Source organism: Phaethon aethereus (genome assembly GCF_964289735.1).
Source record: "Phaethon aethereus genome assembly, chromosome: 12".
Lineage (NCBI taxonomy): Eukaryota > Metazoa > Chordata > Aves > Phaethontiformes > Phaethontidae > Phaethon > Phaethon aethereus.
In genome coordinates, this window is record NC_138588.1 from 20,717,725 (window position 1) to 20,737,003 (window position 19,279).

A 19,279-nucleotide genomic window follows, 5' to 3' on the forward strand; every position below is an offset into this window, starting at 1 on the left:
AATCAAAGGAGAAGAAATAAAAAGAGAAAGAGGGAAAAGAGAAGAGAAGGGAGCCTTACAAAGACACACAACATTAAAGAAAATATTATGGAAAAATTATTTTTGCCAGTGACTGTTATTGGTACAAGCCTCTAAGATGCACAGCCAGTGGTGTCAGCCATGGGTGACAGGCTCAGCCCAGTAGGGAGACTATTGACAGAACCCCAAAAAGAATGAGGTCCATGGTGAATCTAACATGATTTCCCCTTAGACTTATTTAAACTTATTAGCGGGATTTATAGGTTAGATGCTTAGAGGTACGAGCTGGTATAGCTCCACTGAACTCTGGCTGCATCACTCGCAACCCCTCTTTCTGCTTGTAGGGAGACACCATTTGCCTGCCCAGTAGCCTTTTTATGGGAAAGCCACTCTCCTTGTTTTCCAGTGTGTTGTCTGGGAAGAATGTACTACCTGGCAGAGTGATGGACCAGGGCTGGCAAGAAAGCTTCTGATGCGTAGCTAAATCCAGGTCGTACATGGAGCAGTGTGGAGCAGCTCTGCAATTGCTTCAGACCAGCTTGTGGGGAAGTCACCAAGTGAGGGTCACTGGCCAGTTCTCTGATCATCCCTGGCTGACTTATGTCACCAGGTCCTCAGTTCTCTGGAGGCTGAGAGCTGCCAGCTCTGTCAGTGCTTAACAGAGACTGGCAGGGACTAACTTTGAGGGGACTGTGCTGCATCTCTCTTGTTTTCTTACAAACACCGTTTTGGGAATGCATCTGAAGTAGGTTGTTTATTGTCTGCTATCTTTTCTCGGCAAATTTGCAATACTGCTGTAACGACAGCCCTTCCGGTCAGCCAGTAGCTCCAGAGGAGGCTTGGACTGGTTATTTTCCACCTGCCTCCCCTTGTGACTGCTCCCAATGCCTGAGTGATCAGGCTGAATGGAGCCCAGGGTTTGCTGCTCAGCAGATGGTATTTTTCTAATACATCAGTACTGGAATGATATCCAGCACAGTATGAGGGATCCCAAGCTGTTGAAGAGTCTGCCTTTTGACTAAAGCAGAAGAGCGAGCCTTGACAGTTTGCTGTTTTGCAAGTTACCCAATAGCAAAAAGAAGGTTTACACAATGTCCTGAACGTGTTCCAATATGCCATTACTCTCTGCCTAAGTTCCCAGTGCTCTCACTGAAGCTGCATTCAGCGTATTTTACACTGATACGGTGATGAAAGGTATCACACACCATCTCAGAAGGGACCGCGCTCCTCTGCAGAGCAATATGAACTGTATGTGCTAATCACACAAGGGCCTTTGAAGCTTGCAGTAGAGACTGCTTGAAGTCATCAGCATACTAATGTAGCAGATTTGGGACTTAAGAAACCCACAGGCTGATACACACACTTCTGATAGTGTGCCAAGACAGTTGACCACTGGGCCGCTATTCACATTAATGAGGCTCGTTCCCCATGACCTCCTTGTAAGAAAGGCTGCTCAGCAATACCTGGGAAGAGGGCTGGTCCAAGCTGGAGAGGTGCTCCAAGGCAGAGTTGTCTCCTGCAAAACAGAGGTATTGACACCGCACCAGGAGACAGAAGAGGATGGTGAAGTGGCAGAGGACACTAGTCTCAGTCTAGATGTACACTGGAACTGAAATGGATGTCAGAGCAGCTTGATCTGCTACGCCGGTGGTATAGCTTTGAATTCCTTTCTTTCTATAGGCTGTGTAATCTTGGTAATTTCCTGTTTGAGCAACTCTTATTAAAACTGACAAAATGAATTTCTAATTCTATAAAAAACATTCTGTGATAGAGTTAATTGATGGAGGATCCCAAGTCATAGAGGAGAGTTGTGAGTCAGTGGTGAATAGTAGGTAAGTAGAAATACTGTAGGAGATGGTTTAGTTGAATGGGCCCTGGATTTTTGCACACTTTTCCCCTCAAATGGCTTGCTGTGTCCATGAACACATTCCTTCGCCTTGCTGTGCATCAGTTCCTGAATCTGTGACATAGGAATTATGCCCTGCTTGTAAAGTGCTTTAGGATCAGCACAAAACTCACATTGTATTTTTATTGTACTTTTGGTGAGTGGAGAAAAAAACAAAACCCTTTTAATCATGGATGGAGAGCAAAAGTTCTGTAACAAATACAAATTCTTTAGAGAAGAGAGACAACTGTGTCCAAGAACTAGTCTTAGCTCAGTGTTTCCGATTGCTGATTTGCAGGAGGAAGTGATTAATCATGAAGTGAAATCTGTTCAAGATTAGCATAAATTGCAGAAGGTTGTAAAAGACTCCAGATGGTTTTGAATTATTTGAAAAAGCAGACAAAAACAGGAAAGGAAATTTTGAGTTGGGTAAACACAGACTAATGCCTAATAAAAAAAAAATAAACTAAATAGTGTAATGTGAACATCCAGAATTTTCAAAAGTCAAGGCTCTAGGTAGGCATGGTGATGTCTGCCCAGGACAAGCAAATAGGGTGCTGATGGGTTGGGGGTGAAATACGTTCTGCTATCTCTACAGAATATTGGTACCCTTACTCCTAGTCCCTCAGTTTGAGCCATAGCACCTCAAAAACATACAATCAAAAAATGTCTCGCTCACAGCAATGAAGAAGGAAGGACTGTGTGCTGAAGTTTCTATGGAAGGGGATGTCGAAGCCTTCAAGGTGATGATACACACAGGGAGAAATGCTTCATGCCACAGGGCAACGATTTGAGTGGTTCACTGCTGCAAAAGGGTCAGTGATGGTGAAGCTCTGGGTCTGGGTTTTATGAAGCAGTGGATGGTATTACAACATTTATAACTAATGCCACTAAAAAATTTGTAAAGTGGTATCTCACAACATCATCTAACATGCTGTTGCTCCTTCTTCTTTGAGGCTGGAGCACATCCTCATGTCCTGTGGTCACAGCTTTAGCAATAACTCCCGTACAAACGCAAATACCTAAGCTGGAGTATTAATATGGCAGAGCATAAACCTTTTTTCCAGTAATAAAAATGGAGAAGGTTTGGAGGGATATTTTCTCCCCTGGACAAGAGAAGCTGCATGACTGGCTCGCAGGTTATGAGGGGTTCCATTTCTTTTGATGGTTGAGGTAGTGGCTGTACCTGGGCAGACCACTGGCCCATTTCCAACAGTAACTTGATTTAAATTTAATGCCCGTGTAGGAACCAGGAGAATTTTATTTTCTTGGTTTAATTCTCCATTTTCTTTAGAAGAACATTTATGTCCTTTTGCACTTTGGAGAGGTGCAAAGTTAATAGCTTGCTTCTTACAGACAAACTGCAGGGATTTCACGTTTTTGAAGGTTAATCTTCTGCTGTTTGCTGCAGTTAATCTGGACCGTTAAGATTCCAATGAAATGGGGCAAAACCTACATGCGACATTAGATCTGTAACTGCCCCCTGCCCCGCTGCACACAGGTGCTGTCCTTGGGGCTCTTCTGTCTCTAAATGGCAGCATGGTGCTGCGCAGGGGAGTATGGTCTCTCACCCACCCCAGGGTGCCAAGCCAGGTGCTTTGGGTGACACCACTGGCATGGCACATCTCAGCACCTGTAAAACACCACGCAACATCTTGAGAAAGCAGCTTTCTAGGTGTTTGTTGAATAGGGGCTACTACTGGCTGGTACAAAAAGAATAGATATTGGTAAATACCTTTGCAATAAGCGGCCCCGTTTGGAGTAGAGAGTTTTGTGGCTTTACCTTAAATGACTGTGAGTTACTTTCAGTGTCTGCTTCTGTGCATGTTCTGATTCTGCCAGCTGCAGTGTGACAAAATAACACCTTAATGACAGGAAAACAAGAGAGTGAGAGGAGGAGATCCTAATAGAAAGCGCACATTAGATTAGATTAGATAGCTACAGGTTTGATTTCTCCGATTTGATACACGCAAATCTGCTTCAGAGTCTCCAAGCTGCCCGCACAGTGGCTCCCCCAGCGTTCTGTTTGCCAGACAATGACTTTTGTGCTCATTTGAAAGTGTTGATAGCAAGAAGTCTGCCTCCATCTTCCAAGTGCATCAGGTTCTAGTGTTGCCTCCTGAGGTAGCAGCAGCAGTACCAAGTGAAGTGCAATAGACTTGAAGGCTCGCCGTGGTGTTTTAATGCATACCTTTCTCCACAGAGGTATGAGTCTCAGCTCAGCATTGAAAGGAAACTGCAGTCTTTCTCTGCAGCTAGATTGCGGCAAAAGTTTAACTTGAACAGTTTGCCTTGTGAGCTAGCTGCTTCTATCCAATTCTGCTTAAAACCACTGCTGGGTAAGGAGGATGGTGTGATTCATATACGGCAGCACAGAAGCTCACTAACTTGGGCAAAAGCAGCAGCCTGCAGAGCTCAAGTGATGCATGGAGATTTTCTAGAAAATAAAGGTTTATCATGTAGAGGAACATAGATCCTTAGGGCCTGTCTCCCATAAAGTGAGTTTCTGAGTTGGTGAAAAACCCTATACAGACCTTCTTGCACCAGCCGAAACCAGGCATCTGTTGGCTTCTCTTGCATTCATGTCTGGCACAAGCTGCAGTGAGCATGCCAGACTGCAACCGCTTAAGGACACCCACAAGAGAGTTTGCACTGACATAACTAAATTAATTTCAAACATATTTTAGTTAAACTAGTATAGTTATCATATTTTGACAAGGTTTCAGCCTATTTTTGCGTGTCTTTTCCCTCCGGAGTGGTGATTGCCGCTGACAAACGGCATAATCCAACTCTGTTTAGCTGAGTCCATGGCACTTGGTTAAAGTGAACAGGGATTACTCTGGCAAAGCCAAAATACCTGTCAGGCTGTTCAATGTGTTGCATGTTTACTGACACCTCTGGAGTCAGTTAGCTTTGTATTTTTAAAAAGGACGAGGACAGTAGCTTAAACTGTTTTTGAAAGGCTTTGAAACGGTGTCTAAAGAATAATGTGAAAGGCCCGTAGTAGTTATACTCTAGACTAATTCTGATCACCTTGAAATGGATGACGTACCTGTGCAAAGCCACTGTAACTGTGGGAAGAGTAGAGCCCTCAGGGTGTTTTGGGTTGGTTTTGCCTTTTTTTTTTTTAAGTGTGTTTGTGAGCCATGTGATTGTCATGCAGAAGCACGGCATTGCTCTGATGTATACAGTGTCATCTGTTCTATGCTGATAAATTAGCATCTGCAGCCACCATTGCTGCCTATCAAATCTGGGTACAAAACGGAGCTGTTTGATCTCACTGCCACTGAAGTGCGTCTACATGGTCATGGAAGATGTGTATTATCCCATCTGTTTTTCACAGACCCTCCATCGGGCTGTGCGCTTCAGTGTAACGAATCAGACGCACGATGAATTCCACTGCAGACGCACTGCCTTAGAGGCGTCCTGCTTTGTCACAGCATATAAAAATTTGACTTGAGTCATTTTATTCCTTCACAGCAGGTCATTTAAGCCCTGTCCACACTAGGGAAATTGCTAACTTTGGCTCAGCTCCATAGTGATAACGGTTGTGCCCGTGTGGACATGTGGCCGTCTCCGTTTTCATTAATGTGTCAAGTCACTTCTCTCCAAGAAAGCCTTACAGGGCACTGGTTCAGTCAACAGCAGCTGCTGGTGGCCCGTTTATTTTTGGGGCTGCCACTACTGCTTGTCCAGATGGAGCCGATATAGTGCCAGCCATGGTGAGACTTCTGGGGGAAACACCAGAGGTGGGAGGTGGCGCCATGTCCCAGGCACTGGCGATTCCTGCAGCTGGGATGCCTGGCCGCTGCGGTGGCAGGGCTGGAGGTGCTGAGCATTGGCCTCATCAACTGAAGTTTGTATCTGCCACGCTTGCACGCTAGCTGCTGCTGTAAACCAGTCAGCTATTCTTGTAGTAAAATCTTTTGCTGGATTTGCCACATGCAGGTTTCCCAGAAATACACATTTTTGTCTAATTGCCCAGGAAGAGAGAAAAATGAGACAACTGCAAGTTTAATCTTGAGTGTAATAAAACTAGTTTATTTACACAGTAACATGAATGCCACAGAGTACACAGCAAAGTACCACAGCAAACCAGAGTGTAACTGCCCCTGATCACAAAGGAAGGCTTGAAGTTTATATACTTATTTATATAAAAATGTGTAAATATCAATATGAAGCACCAGATAAAGCAATGCAACCAGGAATTCCAAATACAAATTACCCACAAGAATGGAGTTGAAATATTAATAATTTAAAAAAAAAAATCCCTTAAATTCAAGGGATTTCAAGAAATCCCATTTATGAAAGTCCATTGATTTTGGAATCCCTAAGTTAAAAATAAATTTCCCCCTTGTATTAAAATCAAGAACATATTCTTAAATGCTCAGCATAATTAAGTTTTAAAAGAAAAAAACCCAAGGATTTCAACTGCAAAACCTTCTAATACCAACAAGCCAAAGGACAAAGAAACAGACATTTCGAGTAATTTTTGAAGAGGTGTTGCTTATGAAATGACTATATTCAAATTTACACACTCTTAAATATATATTATATATACAATATATAATATATATATTTTTCAAGCAAAAAGGGGCAAAGAATACTTTTGGGATATAAAAATTCATATACATATATATATATAAAAAAACATGCCCACACGCACATATATATATATATGTATGTGTATATATATATGAACAAATATTTCCTCCATATAAAAAAAGTTCCAACCTCTTCTAAATCCCTGAAATCTTCCCCTTGGATTTACTGGGAAAAAAAAAAAAAAAAATCTTTAAGAGTCTGAAGTACAAACCAAATTCATAAATTCTGCAGTGATAAAATGCTTATGTACAGGTAAGTTGAGTATTTCATGTCTCACTGGCAACTCTGCTTGATCTGAAAGCATTCTGTGGTTTCCAACTAAATGCTGAGTGGAGCACCAATGCAAGGAGACTTAAGAGGAAATTATTTAAACTACATTCTACATCTACTCAAAATCACCATCCTTCGAATACTGCATCCAGGTGAATAATAAAAACCATACAAATGTCTCCTAGAAAGTCTTTGCAAGACACCAGTGGGAAGGACTTGCTCCTCCTTTTTGGAGTTGAGGGTGCCCTAAAGAAATTTCTCCCCAGTATTTCTTTCAAAAAGTATTTTTTGTGTATTCCTCCCTTGAAGTGTTTGGAATCTGGATGATTTTTTTACAGAGTATTTCCACAGGTGTATTTTTATAGAGATATTTAAAATTCTGTTCTGCACTACTTTGGTGTTGTCTTACTCCATAACTAACGCATCATCTCTCTGTACCTGGACTGAAGGGCTCTGATTGTGCTCTAGGTTTTACAGGAGTTTTGGCAGAACCAACACTACCTCTGCAAAATAGATGGCCTAGTCATGCAGGAAATAATGGTCAGGTACTGTTTCTACATAGAAGCAGCTGAATTCCTATTTGGGGAAAAGGGGAAAAGGAAAGTGCATTAAGAAGTCTGATTCAGTTTCCATTGTATCCCTCCCAAAAGTTACAACTGGTTTAAATAAAACCAGGATTATTTAACTTATATTTACATATGAATTTAATTGCTATTACAAACAAAAAATATAATTTAGGTAGGGCGTCTCAGCACAAGAATTGAGAAACAGACACATTTTATTTCAGCAGCAAACACTACTTTTACATGCTAAAGTTAAGAACCTACAGTGTGAAGCTGCTGAATAAATTCTCCAAGTAGCTGAACCCTAACGCACATGTGATTTATGTAAAGAATATATTTTTCTCTCTAATATGTGGGAATTCCCCTGTGTTCAAATGTCAAGATGATCCATTCATACCTTGTGGGTGCTGCCGGGATGTGTGGCGCATAAATGACTTAAGGTGGAGCTTTTCTGTAAATGCTGCGTGCATTCTTGTCTGTGGGCCAGCAACATAATATCCTAGCTTGAGTGACTGATTTCATCGTGTCTGAATATTAAAGTGAGACCAGCCTTCTGTACTTGGACAATCCAGAGGCTCCAGAATAAAATTCCAGGTTCCCTCATTCCTGAAAATTTGTGGGCAAGTTTTTACTAGTAGATTCTCTTTCTATTCACCTGATTATGCATATTGACTGGATCAGATCTGAGGTTTGAAAGACAATTAGCAAATAAGTAATTCCCATTTAAGAAATACAAAACAAAACCATTTTCTGTAACATCTCAGGAGTAGTTTTTTAGACTCCTGTTTTAACAGAGGTTTTCATTTCACACCAGAGAGTACAGTGTGCACATCTACCACCTACATCAGGAGCAGCACATCTTACCTTCACCGCTTCTTCCAGACTAATCAGATTCCTCATCTCCTAGAAGCTGAGTGTCTGCAGTAGATTGTCAAAGCAATAGGCTTCTTTAGATGCTGTGGTCAGTCTAGACCAATTGACTTGTTATCCACTATTATTCTCCCTGTGCAGATCCCAAATTTGAAAGCCCACAATTTTGTTACTTCAGATTTATGCTGTACTAGAAGTAACTTAGAGAAACGCGTTCACATGAGCTCCAAAATCAAATCTCACTGAATAGATCAACTTAGTATCATACAAAGTACAGCATGCAATTTTGTAAAGTCTTTTGCATCTTAATGTGGGCAGTATTATTTCTAGGGCAATTATGAAAAGAATTAAGATTTCCACCGACTGGCCAGCTACATTTTCCTTTTTTTGAGAAGGCACTAAACATTGTGAGTCCAATCACTGCGCTCTCTCTGTAACATTAGAGAGGTTTTTAATGGCTCCAATAGGATCAGAAACCACTCATCATAATTCTTCAAACAAGCATTTGATTTTTCCAAAAACTAGTTTCCACTGGAAAAATCTTTAGACTCTAATGTTAAAAATATTTGAGTGACAGCTTTTATTAATAGAAAAATATATATTTACAGTCAATACTGTTATCTTAGATTTGCAGCTCTCCCTACATCTTGAGCTCAACTGAAAGTGCGACATTGCTAAAAAAAAAATTCAAGATCTGTGCACATATTCAAGTAAGTTATAACATGCACAGCCAGGGGTTTTGTTCCTGTTACACACAGGATCCCAGTTACAAACAGAGCGGGTTTTTTTCCTTTTGCTTAGCAATTATGCTGTAGCATTCTTAGGATTTGTTTACAATCAGTTTAACACGTACATTCTCGGATATTTATATGGCACAATCTGTTGCCAGGATGGAGAACCACCACAAACACAGTACAATCATCAGTTATGGGCTTATCTGCAAGGTCAGCCTCAAGCTCCCCAAGGAATAGCTCAGGCCACATTGTGTTTGACTACTTGACCGTTCTTTCTTTTTTAAAGAAAAAAGAAACACACAACAATGCAAATTGCTAAAGTTTACCCAGTGCTGCAGAGATTGGTAGTGAACATCTATCCATGCTTGATTATACTGCAGAGCTAAAATGAGTATTGGTTCATCACAAAAGATACAAACTGAAATTAGATAGCTAGAGATACAAAGGCTTCGGACCAGCTGCATTAAACACGCATGGTTGTAAAACATTCAAAATTCAACTTTGCATGTGCGTGTTGACATGAAAGTGACACTGAGAACACATATCCGTAAACACCTACTGGCTTCAAGGAATGAGCCCACTGCAATGGCAAGTGGTCCAAGAATTGCTCGTACAGCCTGTGAGTTACGTGAGAAGTTACGTGCGCACACGCACTATGAAACAAACACAAAACCAGACCGGCGAACAACAAGCCCTACTCGTAGCTCAACACATTATGACTAATAGCTAGCAGATAGTATGCGAGTGACTAGTCATGCTCGGTGTATTTAAGCTGTGAGCGCATTGCCCTCCTGTGTCCAGATAAAGCAGGGCTGCATTGAACGTGTGTGATTCTTTGTAAACGTTCTTCTACGAGCTGCTCAGCAGTAGTGTAGAAACTTTCTTTCTTGATGTAGTGGAAGTACCTCAACTACATACATTGCACTTAGGCTTTTAATGCACTGTCCTCTCTTTTCTGCATCAATGCCGCCATCCTAACCTTTTTGCCAAAAAGAGAAAGAAAAAACAATATATCACATCAAAATATATTATCCTTATCCTTGCCTGATCCTTCACTGATACAGGTGAATCAAACAAAAGAATAATAATCAGAAGTTTCAAAAAAAAAAAAAAAAAATCTTTAGAAAGGTCACAAAGACAGTCTATATACTACAGCACAATCGATGTAGGCTTCCACACACTATTCAGCTTAGCTCTGATAAATGCCAGAGAAGAATAATGCAGACATTTCAACCCCTCCAAATGTACGGTGTGGATCCAGAGCTAGTTTTGCTGACTTTAAGCCTGCAGGACTGTTTGTTCAGTTTCCATGCATCTGGTCCAAGCATGCATATGCTGTATAAAGTGGCTATTTGTTTCAAGGCTGAAGTGAATTGATTCCTCACAGTTTTAAAAATTAAAATGAAACATCAATCCATAAAAAGAACACATGGATAGCTATGCATTTATGTGCCAGGAAAGTAAAGGAAGGGGCTGCAGATCTAGCATCAGGTAACAAACGGCTGGTGTGTAAAGTGAACACTGTAATGTACAGCTTGAAAAAATACATACAAGAATTGCACATAGATCCATAGGAGAGAAGCACAGGCTTATAACTAGGGCTGTCTGCTTTCCATCACGCGGTCAGAATGTTCGGTATCACTTCTTCCCCTGCATCCAGATCAGTTCTTCAGAGTGATTCAGGAAACAATTCAGAGCCTAGCAATACTGAGCAAACATACCGCCTGTACAACCGCAGAGGTTCCATAGGAAATGGCCGTTAGGTCAGGGAAGGAAGTCAGCAGCGGCCTCTAAAAGTGAAAAGCGCCTTCAGGTTGAGTTTTTAAAAATTCTGCCTCTTCAATCCTCACTAATTCCTGCTCTAGTCCAAAACTCTGTCTGCAATGCTCTTTGAGCTGTTCTGACAACATTCCATTTTTTAGGGTGCTGTCTATAGCAACGTTAGAAAACACTACATAGAACAGACAGGAGAGACGCAGCCAACCACCACTGTGGGAAAAACGGATCACGATACTGTTAGTTGTGGCTGCCAAACTTAACAGCTCCCTCAATAATTAAACAACAGTGTTTTTGCCCCCTTGTTTTTACCCTTCAGAGAACCGTGTCTGCAGTAAAATGTCTCCATGTGGCCTGTTAGCTACACACAGACAAGCTCTCAACATTTCTATCTCCTGCCAACATACCAGCAGAGCCAATTTCAGTCCCACTTTGCAATATGGCACAAGTGACAAGAGCAAACCAAAATAAAATAGAAGAGGTGGCTGTTATTTTCAGCCCCAATTCATAGCAGTGATTCTCAGAGAAGGTTATGTACGTTCTATGCATTTCAAGTCAGGCTTTAGTGTCTTTTGCGGTGGAAGGGGAATTTCAATTGCCCACTGTGTGTTGTATTGTTCTTATATAAATGTGGTTACAGCTACAGTACGTTAACAGTCCAGACTGGTGAATGTCATGTAGGAAATGGCAAAGACAAAGTGTGCATATTCTGCTTTTTAACGCAGAGGTCTTAAGCTAAGGGTAATGGTCTGATTAAGGCAGCATTGTTGAAATCACGGATCTGTGGTTGGAAAGGACAGGGGTAGGCAGTGAGTCAGAGGCAGTGGAGAAGGGAAGAGGACTGAACGCAGATGTTTACGGCCCACGGACACTTGCCACAGTCAGCAGGATAACCACCCCTGGGGAGGGGAAAAAAGGTGGTGTAAAGTCTAAGAGAAAGATCAGAATCTGTTTGGCTGAGACCCAAGGAAAGGGGAGTCCAGCGCGCTTGTGGGGGACTATGCTGAGAGAAAATTTTGCGTGGTATGCGGAATGGAAGCAAATGAGTGTTTTGTTGCATGGTGGATCATTCATCTCACATTTACAACTAATCCGTTTCTGCTTATGGTCACTGCTATTCACTAACCAATGCTACATATGGAAATGACAGAAACTACCCAGAAGAGGAGGGCAACTTATTTACTGCAGTGGCAGAAGTAGTGGTATCAAAGTTTGCTCTCCTTTTCAGCCAGATATTAATCAAGTTACATACTGTCTGATCCAAATGCAGTCATGTATATATAATCAATTCCTAACAGGCCTGTCAAAAAAGAAAAGTTTCTGTCATATTGGGTACAGGATGTAGTTTCTCCTATTAGAACCTATTTGCTCAGAGTTGCTGGCTTTGAGATCTAGGCTATTTCTTAACACTTGCACAAAGTGTGAGCCCTAGGGCAAGCTGGAGTGAGGGCTGGGGTGGAGGTGCTTCATGAAAAGCAACAGGCTCTACAAACTAGTGCTGCTGCATGATTCTCACAATGCGATGAAGTGATTCTATAGTGGCAAAAGCCAGATACTGACAACAAAGCCAGTCTTCCAGGATAACTCCACAGTCCCTGTCCAAGGACTTCTCTGCAAACTTGATCATCAGCAGCGTCCTTTTGATATCTAGCCAGTTCTGAAGTACAGCATCTCTCCGGGCAGGGTTGGAAGATATACTTAGAGCATGGAACAAGTCCTCACGTGGACCCCAGAGCAAACACTGAAGGATTCCCTTGGCTTCTGATATCAGGATCCTCTCCGAAGGGTTGGGATTCAGCAGGCAGCTGGCAAGTTGTTGAAGCCCTTGCGAGTAGAGGGAACGGCAAGGGATCTTGGGGAGATCAGCACGAGTATACTCCTTCTCCTTCAGCTCTGGATTCTCATCAAAGGGATTGGGTAAGTGCAGCATTTCATAGATGAGGATGCCAGTCTGGAACTCATCACACTTTTTGTACTGTGTTGCAGTGATGATTTCTGGAGCCAGGCGGGACTGATCCCGTAGGACCTCAGGATCCACCATATGACTCTTCTGCTTGGCCTGGGAGAAATTGCTCACTATTAATCTGGCTGGGCAAGCAGTGTTGGGACTGGGCTCCATGGACTCAGAGCTCAGAGGGCTGCCTCCTGGTCTGGAATGAACCAGCAGCAGGTTCTCTAACCGCAGATCACAGTGTGTGATATGATAGGGTTTCAGGTGCTCCAGGCCCAAACACAGCTGTAAAAGGAGTAGACAGACCTGCCTCTCATACAAATCTGGGCTTTTTGCATGGCGGGGTGCAGATTCTCGCACAAAGTCGGCCACTGTTAAGTATGGGACCTCCCGAGTGATGACCACAACACGGCTGCGTGGCTTGCTGATGGTCCCCTGGTTGCTTGAGCTGTCTTTCTGTGAAGCCTCTGTACTGGAAGGAGTGTCCCTGTTCTTTTGCTCAGGCTCTTCCTCCTCTTCTTCCTGCTCTTCTTCTTCTGTCTCTGGTGCATCAGCATCCTCCCATGGAAGGAGACGAACTGGCACTTCAGCAAGGAAATGGCCACAGTCCTGCTGGATGTTAAAGTTGATAGCCAGACTCTGCCGGATAGATAGGCTGTGATAATACTGCTGGGATTCCTTAGCTTTACTCTTGCAAATCTGGGGGAAGAAAATAGAACAGACATAACAGAGCTCTTAAATTTGTAAATTCTATATTCTTAAAAAAAAAAAAAGTACCTTGTTGATGGGTATCCACTGTCTAGCCCTAAATACAAAGCACTGAGACATTTTTTACTGAACTGACCTTGGCAGACTTATCTTAAGGCACACGAACAATTTCCATTGGATAGTAAGCAACTGCAGACCAATATGTGTAGGCAGCTCCCCCTGTGCATGTATGATTCAATGGAAAATACAGTTGAGGCAGGTTGTGCTTTTAGTCAGAATAGCAGCTGATATGTGGTAAATTCACAGCGAAGCTTACTTTACAGGTACTTGTTTATCTATATCATTTTATTTCGTGTTCTTCTCTCAGCTTTGTGTGAAGCTTAAACAAGATAAAAATAATCAATAGCAATAGGAGATACAAAGAAACATGCATAGAATAATTGAGGATATGATCAAACGGTTGCACACGACTGAGTTAGCACAGCGTAACAAGCTACCACCTGTCAGCTGAGTTAAGCAACTGGATGCACGCTCCTTGCCCACTGTAATTGGAAACTGCAATCTGTTAGTTGCAGCTGCGTCAGGTTAACACCTCGTGTCTGCAGTGAGGGGGGTGTGTGTGCATGGCAGGGGCTGCTGGCGAGCATACTTGCTGTGGCTCAGGGGATGAATGGAAACTTATTACAACATGGTACCTTAATTGCTTTCAGTCATTTGTCAAGGTCCCAAGTATGTGTTTTTATTTTGCCCTAGATAGCCGTGTTTAATTTCTGTCCAGAAATATCTTGATACTTACATTATCACCATAATAATTATCCTTATTAATCGTTTATACTGCCATAACAAGTGGCAGCTCCAACCCCCTTACAACAGCCACTGGACAACCTCTGTTAGGGACTCTGTTCTAAGGCATTTACTGATGAAAATTACAGCCCTACAAACACCCAGGCTTGTTGACCTTGCATATTAACCTTAGCTCTACTGACTTCAGTGAGATCGTTCAGTGAGGTTGAGCGTATGTTTTAATCTTTACAAGGTTAGAGCCTAAATATTCAGTTGGTATAATGCACCAACAAGACTTAACTGCAACGCTCAGAGGAAAAGAAAATAGGAAGACGTCTCTCTTCAGATGAAGTTACAGCTTCCCTTCACTCACCTCTGAAAGCCAAATAACTTAGGTTAGTAAAAGTCAGCACTAGTTCTACACAGTCACAACCACCAAGGAGCCCAGATCTCATACTAGCCCTGAATATAGGCATACGGTGACTTGTCTCCCTGTTCCTCATTTTTCCCCTTCTCAGGAACTGATGTAGGGTAAGTTAGAAACTTAACTTTCACTGAGAGAGAAGTAAAGTTTTTCATCTTTTATGTGCTTATGTGGTTAAGAAACATACAGTTTAATGGGAGGGTTAGTCTTTTATGCTTATTGATCAGGAAAGTGCATTGTCAGATAATCATATGAAAGTAGACACAAGTAGTAACAGTATTTTGACTGTCCTCTTATCTTTGATACAGTGTGTATTTCCATACATCACAAGCATTTAAATTTCCCTACATATTATGTACACTATAGCTTGAGGCCTGTTTATAACTGCGACGCACAAACAAATTTGAAAATGCATGTACCAGTCAATTCTATTTAAAATAAGAACGTCATCATTTTCTGGAAACGTTGATAGTTACCCTCTTTGTACAGTGGCTCTTACCAATTTAAATTTTCAAATGTATTTTATACTGTTAGAAGTGAAGTGAGTTACCAATGGAAAGTGCGCCCCCACTTCTCTCAAGGGCTACAAAAGTTTAAACAAATGCAGTAGAAATACAGCATTAACCTTTGAATTATATATGGAAAGAAAATGTCAGCTGATTGTCTTGGAGACTGAAGTCCCCAGATTTATTAAATACTTAATACTGCACAGAAGACAGAAGTAGAAAACTTGGGTAGACCCTACCAGTGTGTATCAAATCTAACTGGGAGAACAGCTATTAAGGAAAAGTAGAAGAGTTTTGTCTTTTATGGCCTTCAAGTCCGTGGTCTTTTTCTTGTACAGACAGCCATGGGCATAATCAATTCCAACTGCAGAAAAGGTCCACTGTGTTGTAATCCAGCCTTTAGGTTTTAAAAATACTTAACTGACCTAATCCAAAATAGAAACTCATTCTGAAACAGTTTAATTTTAAGGTCAAGCTTACTTGCTGGTAAGAAAAGTGCAAAAAAGCACTTGCCCCTAGCTATTGTACTATATTTCACGTTACCCACAGAAGTTTTCTAATGCTACCTGCCACCTAAAAATGATATTCTATTAGGAGTATATAATCCACAGAGTATTTGCTCTTAAAACAATACTTCTCAATTTAGTGAATACAAGGCCTTCTTAAAGGTTTATGAAGAGGATTTCTCCTGACCTATAGAAAAAGAAAAGCAAAGGAATCGAAACTTACTGCTAGTTTGTAAAGTTAGTCCAAGGCAGCTACTTTTTCCTACTTACTTCAGAAAAGGGCTCTCAAATTTATTACTGGAATTTCAATTAAAATAACAGGGGATAATTGGCTTTGCACCTCTCAAAATCAGCCTTGGTTGGCTCATTTTAGAAAATACTGCCAATCCTAGAGCTGTGGTAGTATAAAAGCACACTGTCACAGGCCTCTGTGGAGGTGGTAATGCTTCCTTCTAAATTAGAAACGACTGGCCGTGCACCAACAGGGATTCAGCTATTAGGGAGGAGTACGCCGCCTTTGCACCCATTCCCTTTTCCTCCGAGGCTGCAGAATTGGCCTGCAAGGCAAATCAGCTCTGCGTGTTGCCAGCTGGATCAATCCTAAGAAATGCCTTTCCAACCTACTAAAAATGCCCCAAAAGAGAGTTGTCCTTCTCTATCTTCTCCTTTCTCTTTATTCCTGCTATTCAATCCCAAGTCTGTTTTACTTTGAATTAAACTGATAGCCCTTCTCCTGGCTGATATTAAAAATTATTGATTCCCATCCTTTAACATTACACCTTTACACTTGGGAAAAGGTAACTTTTCCCCTCTACACTGTTTTCTTTTTTGAAAGTAACCAGCCCTCATTCCTCCTATCTTTATTCTTAACCCTCTGATTCTTGTTGCTCTTTTCCGGATTCTCCCTGTTTATGACATCTTTCTGAAGAGTGGCACCCAATAATGAATACAGTATTCTAGTTAAGACTTCCCCAGGATCAAGCAGAACAGAGCTTTATATGTAATGATCCCTGTAACACTTCCCAGGGTGAACAAGTCACATTAACAACTCCACCGTTACACTCTGCGGAGTCCACTCTAACGTCTGAACCCAGAGCAGAGCCAAACTTTCCCCAATGTCAGTTCTTATATATGAATTTTTGTTTCAGACTCCTCTCTTTATATCAACAAAACAGAAATTAAAGACTAAATAGTATTAGGATTAAAATCAATACTAAAATGGCTGCATTCATGACTACAGTTTTCCCCCTCTTTATTCTGCTGTTAAAGATAACCAAATAAAGAAAAAAAAAAAATCTCTTAGAGCCCAATAGTGGTGGCTTTTGGACACTCTCACTTTTTTGGCACAGGGAAGTATATGGGTAGTTTTCTTATTGATCTATTCAAAGACAGTATATAGAATGTAAATTTTATTTACTGACAAACTTCTTGTACTATTTTATAATTTTCTGAGTTGCGGCTTCTACTCAGAACTCTTATTTTAATTACCATTTTGCAACAGAGTAGTGAATGCTAGTGTTTAATACTATTAATGGGTAATAATGCTCAGCCTACCATTTTATAAGGTAATAACTTTATTATCACCTAAAACTATCATCTGAATGACCAAGATTTAAAATTTGCAAAATGCTTTGAGTTAGAGTAAGTTATGTAGCCAAAGCCTATATTTACATTTGAAAAGATTTAGGGAACAAATTGTGAAATTTGATGGCCTCATTAGGTAGTGTTGTAGACTACTTGTGATGAATTGATGGAGTAGATACAGAGCTTGTTTTCTGTTTGTGACAGTTAATTCCATGTCAAAACCGGCCCAGTTTTCTTCGCATGATTTTTAAAGCTTTTGTCTGTTCCAGTCACCTACTCTAAAATACCACAGAAACCCTGCTGCCTTTTACATATATAATATGTTGAATTCCTATTTCTGGGCACAGGAAAAGAAAAAGGTGAAAATACTTCTACTAAAACACCAACAGAAAGTAGGATCAATCAGTCATTTACCATTTGCTTTAATGAACTACAATCAGCTGAGCTATGAAGATACGGTATGTGATAATAGCTGAAAGAAAGGTGTTGATAAGGGCTTGGCAAGCCTTATTTCTAAAGCTGATAAAGAGCTGGTTGTTCAAAGATGAAGCAATGTTGGTAAAAAGCCCTTCCACAGGATGCAAGAAAGCAGTAAGAAAAAAAAGGAGAGATACGAGTAGGAAGGAACGGAAAGTTTCTGTCTTCCTTTTCACTGGAATGCACTGTCATCATGAATCTTTTCTTTAGTGCATCCATACAAACTAAACTTCCATCATGTTTATAGGGACAGGACAGGTTTCTTTATATCCTGCCATTCAAATTCCCCTGCCTGGACCCCATCCTTAACAGCAAGATTTTAATGTTTCAGAGCTTCTAAAACCTGATCTGCATTAGCTTTTATTTTTCCTTTATGAGTCCAGTAGCCTACTGTGCCATCAGCTGACTTCCACTTTACCAGCAGGGAATCTCATTTCCACTCTGTCCTATGCATTTTACAGGGCATCAGTGAACTTAAAGTAAGATGAACATTGTGGGAAATGAATTTACAAGTGCTGAAAATGAGAAAGACAGAAGATCGCAAAGACTGCACCATCTGTGCTACTTTGTTGTATTGCACAGAGGGACAACTGCAAATGAAATTCTGCATAGAATGAAAGCTTGCTAATCCCAAATTGATAGCTTGTTCTTGGCACAACCTTGTTTTCCAAGGAGGCCAGTTTGATTTCTGATTGACCTCATTTTCTTGATCTGGCCTTGGAATAGAGCTTTGACTTTTTAACGATGTCCCAAAATACCGAATTCTACGCTGCTGCGACTGAACTCGGAACGGGCTAAAAGTTTAACGTACATAGCTTTAGTTTGATCTGAAGCATGAAGTTCTGGGATGACCTTTAATAACACTTCTGCCAAGAAGGTCCACTAGGAAACCGAATTACCAAAAAACAATCTTAGCACATTGTGACAAACTAAACAACTGGAAAATAACTGTCAGCCAAATTCAGCCCAATACGATTTACTTCTGCATTGCTCTCTTTTATACTTGGGACAGGAACCTTAGCAGAAATCCTAAGGTTTTACTGCGAGCAGAACTTCTGCTGGCCTGTAGCAACCAAAGCAATAAATCTTTAACTGCTGCTTTTGAGCTGTTTGTTTGCACCTTTGCAATTCCTGTTATCCTACCTGAACTGCATTGCACCACGTGCCTGCGGCCAGAACACATACTGCAAGCCATAACCCTGCTGGTTTTTTATGTCTGTATTGTTCCGTGTGGACTCTGAATCATCATTTCTATCTGTGTCTGTCTATGACAGCAATTTCCTTGAGAGTTCAATACTGAAAGTGGAAGTAGTTTCCTCCATGTCACTGACACAGTAATTAAACTCATGTTAAATATTACTCATTCTCAGTATTTTTTTGGTAAAGATCGCTGCCACATCGCAGCCTTATTCAGTCTGCGTAGAGATACTAAGAATTGAACTCACCCAATCCGCTTTGCAGGAAAAGCTGGTGCGCTCTGCTGCTTTTACTTTAGTGTAACCTCTCCACTACATATTTGGAATTACTGATAAGACTGTGGTTTCAGGGGAATGTTTATCCATATTGTCCCAGATCTACCAACTACTTAGTAGGTGGTACTGCACTTAGTGAAGGAAAAA

At 41.1% G+C, this 19,279-nt stretch overlaps 1 protein-coding gene across 2 annotated transcripts in view; it reads right to left on the bottom strand.

Moving 5' to 3' along the window:
* Positions 1-11,963: 11,963 nt before the first annotated feature.
* Positions 11,964-19,279, bottom strand: part of PEAK1 (pseudopodium enriched atypical kinase 1) — a gene marked incomplete at its 5' end in the record, with an annotated part of 32,741 nt that continues 25,425 nt past the window's right edge. For both annotated transcript variants that reach the window (XM_082005363.1, XM_082005362.1), the window contains one exon: positions 11,964-13,371. In XM_082005363.1, the coding sequence (XP_081861489.1) occupies positions 12,214-13,371 (1,158 nt within the window). In that variant the 3' untranslated portion in view covers positions 11,964-12,213. The remainder of the gene's footprint in view (positions 13,372-19,279) is intronic.